This window comes from Anopheles cruzii, chromosome 3 (assembly GCF_943734635.1).
Source record: "Anopheles cruzii chromosome 3, idAnoCruzAS_RS32_06, whole genome shotgun sequence".
Classification (NCBI taxonomy): Eukaryota; Metazoa; Arthropoda; class Insecta; order Diptera; family Culicidae; genus Anopheles; species Anopheles cruzii.
In genome coordinates this window covers 66,900,091-66,909,503 of record NC_069145.1, presented here as the reverse complement: position 1 = coordinate 66,909,503, position 9,413 = coordinate 66,900,091, and the positions used below count along the sequence as shown (strand labels likewise).

The window sequence follows — 9,413 nt, the reverse complement described above, 5'->3', positions numbered from 1 at the left end:
CAGTAAATCCAGCAGACAAACGGGAGCGTCCCCGAGCGTAATCCATTCCTCAAACAGTGCGTTCCCTTCCGAGTGGCATACTCCACAAGCGATTATGAGGCATCCCGCTCGACAAGCGTCACGATTTCAGACGCAGCACTCCACAAACCGTGAAATAAACACTCCACATCACTAAATATCACTCCCTCCCGGACAGCGACCTTTGCCCGGAAACGATCTCAACTCGAGTTCAAGAAGTTCCCCACTGTTTACCTTTCGGTCGGTACGGCACGGGGACGAATAATTCGTTTCCTCGGCGCGCACTTTTGCGGCTCGCCGATTTCAGTGCCCCAACCGAAACGCGTGCCCGCCGTCGTGGGTGAGCGGTGTAAATGGTGGACCTCTGGCCCATGACTGGCCGATGCGCAGGAACAAGTTCCCGTGCGGAGGTGCTTTAACGAGTGGTTTTGTTTGCCATGGCGGATCAGCAAATTCTGGCCCATCTTTCATCAGCCACTCGGGCAAATAATGTGCCCCGGCGCATGCTGCCAACTTTGAAACACACTCTTAATCCCTCAAGTGCTCTTTATCTGCCACCGGCCGGAGGCATTCTAGTTCCAGCTGACAAATGGCACCCGAAGATCTGCTTGACGGCACGGACTCGGCCAACAATGTCTTGGCCCGCGGAAGCAGGACACGGTTTGATTCGTCTGAGTGGCCACCTCAATCGATGCCCAATCCGAGCGCGTGCAGCAATGTTACGGAAATAGTACAACGTACTGTCAACACGAGAGGATGGTTGACTGCTTCCGACATTCTTTGTCCGGCAACATATTTTCCTGAATCGCCATATCGGCGGCTCTTCGAGAATTGCTCTATGGGAGGACTATACTTCCCTCCTCAGTGCGTCACGATTTAAGTGTATAATTTTACATTATTTGAAGCTCCAACACTATGGCGCAAATGATAACGACATGAGGTATTTGTTTATATTTTTATAACTGCCAAGTAGCTTCTATATGTCCAATAGATTGCCTATTTCTCGCCATTCTCGTGGCTCATCAATTTATTAATCGACGTGGAATTCGATGTGTTTCAATGCGAGCGATTTACACCTCGTCAGCATCGATCAATATCCTGTTTTCGAAATAATTATCAAACCGTCGTTCAACACAAGTGTGTTGAAAATGTGACTTTAAAACCGGCTGAGCCTTGGCTCTCGACCGAACAGGGCGTATGGCAATATGCCGGTTGGTTCTCACACAGCGTCAAGTAACACGGCGAACGTATTGTAAGCCTCTTTTGACTGCTTTAACGAAATGCTTTTTATTTTGCCCAGCAATGTTGGCGCCTGTTTTGGAACGCCTGAAGATTGTGGTTTACGAAAAGTTGGCACAGCTGCGGTGCTGCCAACTCCCATTACTAACTGACCACCGTGGAACCGTGAACCGTACAGTTTTGGCATCGGTATCGGCAATTTTATGGGACCGGTTTTACGCCAAAAAAGCGCTTCAACGAGAAGAATTCTTCTGCCGGTTTGTGCCAGCAATTACTGAAAATGTCAGCGTTGATGCGGCCAGTGAATATGCTTTTTGTGGTGTCGAACCCTTATGCTTGAGATAACACCCTACGGATGCCATATTGACGAATGCAAATTACATCTTTTTGTCTTCATTTCACATAGGCCAATGCAGCGCAAAAGTGCCACCAAAGTCAATCGATAAATACTTCCTTCCGTTCTGTATAATGAATAAAACTAAATGGTAAACGGCAGTGGGTAGTTTAACATCCATTGCGGTCACATCGATCGAATTTTCATTTAACCTCAAACATAATTAGTTTCTGAAAATTCAACATTACGATGACCGAATTTCCCAGTACTGGCTGAGAGCGTTTTATTCATACAATACTTACTAAGCATTGTTCTCGTGTACGTTTATTATCGTTCTGGGAGCAATTAAGTGGTTGAAAAGAGAACATCCTGTTTGCATTTGGATTACATTAAAATTGCCTTGTAGTGTATTTTAATGTTTCGCAAGATTATAAGAAACTTTGCTCGAATATCTTAAGATAAGAATTGCACTTATCTGCTGACCTTCTTTGAGGCCAGACGTTAGCAAGAATCCTTGTTGTGGTGGAGATCTGTGCCCTGGCATAGTTTCATTGCAGCAAAGTGTAAATAACAACCAATTATTATGCAATAACTTGCCGACGACCCAGTGCGACTCCAATGCGATGCAGGTAGTAATTTTGTCGATCAAAGATCAAACAACAAACGGTGTGTGGATCGAAAATTGGATTGACTTTGACGAACCGGAACGGTAAACTGGAAGTGGACATTAACTGCTCACCTCGTCCTGCGGACCGGAAGTGAGGAAGAGGTTGCACCGAATTCGGTAGCGGCGATTTTCATCACGGGGCTTACGTAAATAGCTGCGGATTGATGGTAAAAGCCTTCCGAAGCTGCCATCAGATGTCCACCGAAATTTTGGAAGCTGCCTCCGAGCATCTTGATAATTATAATCCTCACCATCGCTTTCGGTAATTAGGAGTGTAACCTTCTGCGCTGGCAAACGTCTTCATTGATGTTACTGAGTGTAGTCCGCTTCTTTTCTGTTTCTCTTTTCGCTGGTTCACAATAGTTCCTGACACGCTACACATGTCTTAAACAAAATTGTATGTTGTTTTAAACATCTGTTTTTGCTTAAGTCAATCAAATGTGTTTAACCAGTTAGAAAACTTCCAGTATACTGAAAAATACCACAGTCTTACGTGCTCTAGTTTCTTCATTTTTACAAATTGCTTTCCAAACTGTTTTCACAACAATTTAGTAATTAAGTTTTCAACATCAACAATTGAATTTCATCAGTTCGAAGAGTATCCAAGACACACTACTTGGATCTGGAAAAATGCACGTAAACATGAAATATTTCGAGAAGTTTCGTATTGAAACATTTCACACTCGTAATACAAAAAGCCTAATTTCGGGCGTTTATTACTATTACTATTTTTAGATAAATTATTTAGGGGAGGGGTAATAGATTTTAATATGATTTAATAGATTTTAATATGATTTAATAGATGTTGGCCAGATATATATATATTACATATATATATATATATATATATATATATGTATAAGTAGCATTGTGAGGGCTGACGAGAAATAAAAAAGTAAAATATTCTAAATAATAGTAATCTATTAATAATTACATCTATTTTTTAACAGTCTTCATTTTAAACCATAAACAGATGGTTACATAAAGCATATATTAGCATAGTAATTTCGTAAGTATTTGCTTAAAAACGTTATGTCGAACAACAAAAAACAGTAAAGTAGCATTTTTATGGTTTATAAGGTATTTTACACCAATAGCTTAGTAATTTATTTACCTAACTAGTATTGAAACAAACCCAAGGAGAAAACAATTCCTGTAAATAGTAAAAACAAAAGAATATTAATGTTCAGTTGTTACCAGTGTCTTGCTCCATTTTTTTAATCCTGCTACAGTTTGAAATATAGAACATAATTGATACTCTAGCCACTGTCAAGCGCACATAGCTCACTTCATGCGAGAATATCTGTTAGAAAAATTGCGCATCATAAACACTACACTCCTTAAAATTTCTCATCCGCAGAAACATAACCCCATGGGGGCTACAAAAAACGATCGGCACTCAACAGCGATCGCGAAAAACATGCTCGAACGTAGGTATGAACGGGCTCTAACAATGTACAATTGTACTTGCTGCAAAAGATCGAGGAAAAAATTATCTGAGAACCGGCTTTCGGCCACGAACCGACTCAAAAGGTGTGGATATGAAGAGAAAAAATTTAACCAGCACTCCACTTAACCTTCTTGGCCCTTCTTGCCTTTAAGATAACCTCGCTAACACTCTTTGCCGTTCGCAGTTGCTACACAAACGTGAATACGCAGATTTTACGATCTTCAAGATTTCCGGCACATCATGAACCAAATAACAAAAAAACTAAAAATAATACTTCTATTTCAAATTATATCAAAAATACGTTCAGCCAAGATAATATCAAAACAACGTCACATCTTAAACTGTAACATCAGGAACAAGCATGTTGAATGTTTATAACTTACCTTTAAACATTTTGGCTTAAATAATTCAGTCGTCTGTAGTCAATCCAACAAGTAGGGCTCCACATCTTCATCGCTATCCTCATTTGTTGTTTCAGTATCTTCAGATGGTGGGTGTTACATAATCAATCTCATAATTCCTTCATAATTCCATACGCTCAGTACATAGTAGAGGAAGCCATCTCAAGTGTTGTCGCTTCCTTTATTCTTGCTCGGAAACTCTTGTAAACAAAAATAATGTTTTTGCTGTTAATTATTTGTAATATTAGTTGCTGTTACTAGTAATATTAGGCAATCAACTCGCTTACCTTCCTCAACAAATCGGTCATTTACCCCTTGTTCATGGTGTTCCATATAATCAGTGACACAATCCACCTCTTTCGCTAAAACTATTCGCTCCCGATCGTGGAATATGACAAAATTTCCCAACAAGAGACAGATTAAAATCACTAAATATCGTTGTTTGGCCATTCCGACCAATCTACTACGCTAATCGATTAGCTTTACTACTAAACACGGACTATGAAACATATGCAATCCGACTCACGCTAAACGACGCGCGCTGTCCGGTTATCAAACGTGTACTGATCGTTAGAACGAGTCGCACAATTGTTCTTTGCATCTTCTGTGTATGATCGTCGTTTCAGCTTCCTAAACGAATGAACGAACGATACTCGACCCAGCGACGCGTCATACACAATTATGATGTTTCCGTTTGTACCTTTGTAGCTTCGTAAGCAGAAGCGCGATGTACGAGCGTGTTCGAGATACTCACACACCCAACAACAGCTGAGGTTCTTAAGTCGCCGACACGATCAGGGACTGCCTTTTACAAGCTGTTTAGTTCACAATTGCTAAGACGGAGACGTCAAACTCAATTACGTTGATTTGTTACGACTTTCTCTATCAACTGTGTCGAATTGAAAAGGATTCAGTTCACATATCAGGCTCCCTTCTTACACTTGCAACGATGGTATCCTTCCGTGCTTTACTTGCTATTGTCACGTGCTGTTCTTTTATTTTGTTTGTTAGTAATCTTCGCGCTTCCTGTACTGCAGCGTAAATATGCTAATTAATTTCTAAGCTTAATCAATGAACGATTCTACAGAACCAGATATATTTACTAAGTAATATGCTACTTCTCACACCGATAAGTTAAACATGAATGTGTAAATAAACCTAACAAGATGATGTGCTAATGCGTCGTGCTAACGCTCCAACACATTTCAACGCAGATTGTCACAAGCATGATTACCGTGACTGTGAACTTCACTCAATAGATGTCGGTCTAACATCTAATGACGCCTGGACTGATGATGTAGTGATGCACTACTACTAAGTGGCATAATAAACCCCACGTTCCACGACCATACCGACTGTTGACGGTTGATGCGGTGATTCACAGCATAACAAACCGCTTAATTCTCAGTATTCGTTTCGTTACTCGGTTGGCCGAAGGTGCGAGAGCGGTGAGACCGCTTCTAAGGCTTGGAAAATTTTATATTGAATTGAATATTTGTAACCTAATCTCTATTGCTTACTGTAACCTCTTACCACAACCGTCGATTGGCGTGCATTATAGACTCCCTCTAGGATCTGGCCAGGTAAAGAAAAAAAAATACCATGCAAAATATGTATTTATTTCTAACAAATGTTACTTTTATGGAACCTGCTATTAGTATATTTTCATGGAATGTTTAAACCAACAAAACAAACATCATTCATTAGAATTACCAATGTTTGCTGCTGCTGCTGTTGTTGCGCCGGCCACTGTAGCAGGGACACGGCGAATAGCATACGTTCAGGCGCAATCAACCAACGGACCAATCAATTGTAGGAAGCAGTTTTTTACCCCTTTCAGTATATTAGATTTTTAACTAATATTTGCGCCGATGTTGTTCATGTTATGTCAATTACTACGAAGCTCGTTGCATGTGCACGAACGAGCAATTTGTCGTTTATGCTTCAAATCACTCAACCCATTCCTGGTGGTGCGTGGATTGATAATCTTCTTCAATTACGCTTCGGTATCAGTATAAAACCATACGTCTATTCGGAGGCTAAGCTTCAGTTTTAAAGAAACTCCACTCGAAATCCTACCGGAAGTTGAAGTTGCTGGTCGGTTGATCTCTTTGTCAGTTTAAAATGTTGTCACACTCAATCGTGTTTCAGTTCGCACTCATATGTGGTGTGTTGGTGTGGGCAGTATCAACCGAAAACTACGTCACCAAGTACGATAACATAAATTTGGATGAAATTTTCAACAGCGATCGGTTGATGAACAATTACATGAATTGCTTGAAGAACGTGGGTCCGTGTACGCCGGATGGAAAAGTGTTAAAAGGTATGCATGTTATGCGATTTACCCTGCAATCAACCACTTTTGGTTGCTTTACTAAAATTTCGTCCACTCCACACAGATAACCTCCCCGATGCACTGATGAGTGATTGCGAAAAATGCTCCGAAAAGCAGCGCATTGGGGCGGACGAGGTGATTGGGTTCATCATAGCCAACCGACCGGACGATTTCGCGATTCTCGAGAAACTATACGATCCAACCGGCGTGTACCGGCGGAAGTACTTGCGACCAGACGGAAAACGCATCACCGAAAATGACCTACGTGATGGCGAAAACACGTTCGCTGCTAGTGGCGACGGAGCGAGTGCGACCGAAGCGCACGCAACCGAACATAATCTAAGCTTGTCTCAAGATCACGGCCACGGCGATGGCCAGCAGTTCGAGAGTGAAAACTGAGACCACAACGGAACTAACGCCGTCTGATGCGCCACTGTCCACCAGGGAACCCCAACATCCATCAGATTCACCCACTCGACCGCCCAGTACCGTTCGTGTCATTGCGCAAGCCTTCGCCTTTACCTCCGATTATTGCTATTACAGCCCACGGCCCATGTGCACGTTTCCTGTAGCATTGCAATTTGCTACACGACGCACAACCACCATCGAGTGCGTTGTTCATCGGCGACAACTCGCAGCTGATGGAATTCAATTTCTCTCTAATGACGGACACGCTCACTCGAAAGGTCGCGTAAGGTTTTACGGTGAAACTGGTGGTCTACTGACATTCGTCCTTTTCCAAGCCCTCAACCGTTGATCGCACATTCTTTCTTTCGCTTGCTGCTCTTAAAAATGCTGCTCGATTTCGCACACCAACCAAAGCCTTATGCGTTGCTTCAATGTTCAATGTTACACAGCTACCAGCAAACGGAAGCGGAGAACCGGTAAGCGGTAAGCTGTAAGAAGCAGTAAATATGCACCGAAATTGCATCGAATTGTGCAAAACTGAAGAGCGTGGACTGAAATCTGAAGGACAATCAAACGTTGTGCGAAGAGTGATTTTTTCAACATCATGTTAGATGAAAACATGACGGTGGTGAGCGCTGGCAGCCGCAAAAAAGTTTTTATCATCATTTCATCGCCTAATAACTTGTACAAATTTGCACACGTTGCGTTCCCTCGGGCTTTTGACGTGGGTAAATATAATTGTGTCAGAAAAAAGTGCAAGGGTCTGTTTTATCGAATTCATTTAGATGACTAAACGACACCACTGTCTCTACTTCCTCATCGCAAACAAGCAAAGCGTAAAATAAATAATTTTGAAACCGACAAGAACAAATACTGTTTTTTTGTTTTATACAGTTTACAATTCAACAACTGCGATAGAAGTATTTTTACTATATTTTAACCATTTTTTAGTAAATAATTACAAAGCGGAGATGAAAAGTAGCCTTCATAATTCATGCCTGTAACTTGCTCTCCTTTTTTGGCAAGAGTTCGGATGCATCGTCTTCACTTCTTCGGCGTCGATTTTTTCTTTCCTTCCCACGTTCCTTCCCATTGGTGTCCCGTCCCACATACCGCCCCAAAAAGGGCAAAAGTGAACAAATTATGCAATTATGTAATATCTCCTGAAAGGAAATCAAAACACGCGGCTCGCGCATCGTACCACGCGGTCCGATATTTAATTTGTGCCGGGAGATGCAGTTGCATAAATTAACCACCGGAATAGGTTAGCGGGTCAACGAGGTTTCTCTCACGTGCAGTGGCTTGGACTAAAGAACCGCGAGCTTGTGGTTGGCAAACAGAACTGGACCCTCTACGACTTACATGCTCAGACTTGGTGTTTTGTGGTTTTCGTAAAATCGTTTATTGTTCTGTTTAAGTACTGATGAAGTAATAAGGATGAACTTTACTCAGAAGCCACAGCTAGGCTTCTGGTAAATAAAAAGAAAACAATGATTAATGAACCCATGGGATTCGACAAGTTGGCTGCTGCTCCGTGCGCATATCACACATCATTAATCCACCCGAAACCGTTCACCGCCTGCCTGCGAGAGAGACCACAATCCGGACTAGCCGACAGGATCTCAACCGACGGCATCTGGCAGGTGAGGTTTTCTGCTTGATGTCGTTGCTGCTGCCGCTATTCTGAGCTATTTGTAGAGATTTGTGTCCGATGATTAAACAGCACTGAACGGCATGCGCCTATGATTGCAGTTAACAAAACTCCTAAGTCCGTTTGTACGCGTAAGGCCGGTAACTCGTTGCAAGGGTCGCGGGTAAATGGAAACCACTGTCAAAACTCAGTGTCCACCTTACAGGTTGATACCCTTCTTCTTGGCGTCATCGCGGTACTGGTTGACGTAGATGTTCTCCGGGTCGTACTTCTTCTGCAGGTTCTCCCACTGGTCAGTAACAGATTTCGCCATTTATGTTCCAGATTCCGTCAAGTTGTCCATTTCTGCCCAGTAATGGGGGACTTTAAGAAGAAGCGATTAGACGGATATTGGCATCCTAAGGCCGATAATAAACCGTCGGAGAACAAAGTCCACAAAATGTCTCCCGGTTTCTAGTCCGGTCGCCCGTCAAATCAACTTATCTACGGATGTCAATCAAAAAGAAAAAGAAACACAGCAAACGAACAAAACGATGTCTCGTTGGTGTTCCTAGACTTGACTTTTTAGTTTTAATGGTGTCGATCATCTGACCAGAGGCTTGAATTTTTTTTTCTTTTCAAACAGACCCAAATGCCAGCATAAGCTCAGCGAGGGGAATTGCAAAAAGAAAGCACGACGCTAGACGGCGACTTTTGCTGAAAGATATCAATCATGCTTATGCTAAATGATTCAGAAAGAAATGTAAGCCAGACACAGTCGTGGCCAAATCCTGGGGGAGACAACAAGCTAAATATAAATGAAACATGATGCAAGGTTTTGGAGTCTGGCTCGGAGGTCAGCGTAGTTTTATCGCCTTTTCGCTACATTGATTTATGGATCTGACCCACCAAGGAGAACGACTGCCTATGC

General features: G+C 42.3%; 1 protein-coding gene and 1 long non-coding RNA gene across 2 annotated transcripts; one reads left to right on the top strand and one right to left on the bottom strand.

Moving 5' to 3' along the window:
• Nucleotides 1-3,346: 3,346 nt before the first annotated feature.
• On the bottom strand, nucleotides 3,347-4,655 carry LOC128271878 (uncharacterized). The gene is made up of 3 exons (XR_008269236.1): nucleotides 4,397-4,655; nucleotides 4,092-4,309; nucleotides 3,347-3,411 (listed from the first exon to the last, which is right to left on the bottom strand). It is a non-coding gene; the product is annotated as an uncharacterized LOC128271878 (long non-coding RNA).
• A 1,578-nt stretch (nucleotides 4,656-6,233) lies between these two features.
• Nucleotides 6,234-6,843, top strand: LOC128270826 (ejaculatory bulb-specific protein 3-like). Its single transcript, XM_053008248.1, has 2 exons — nucleotides 6,234-6,432; nucleotides 6,509-6,843. Exons 1-2 carry the CDS (start codon nucleotides 6,234-6,236, stop codon nucleotides 6,841-6,843), a joined length of 534 nt encoding a protein of 177 aa, XP_052864208.1.
• Nucleotides 6,844-9,413: the final 2,570 nt, after the last annotated feature.

Coding starts and splice junctions, on each gene's coding strand:
- LOC128270826 (XM_053008248.1), top strand. CDS start 6,234: ATGTTGTCACACTCAATCGTGTTTCAGTTCGCACTCATATGTGGTGTG. Junction 6,433..6,508: donor GGATGGAAAAGTGTTAAAAG/GTATGCATGTTA, acceptor CACTCCACACAG/ATAACCTCCCCGATGCACTG.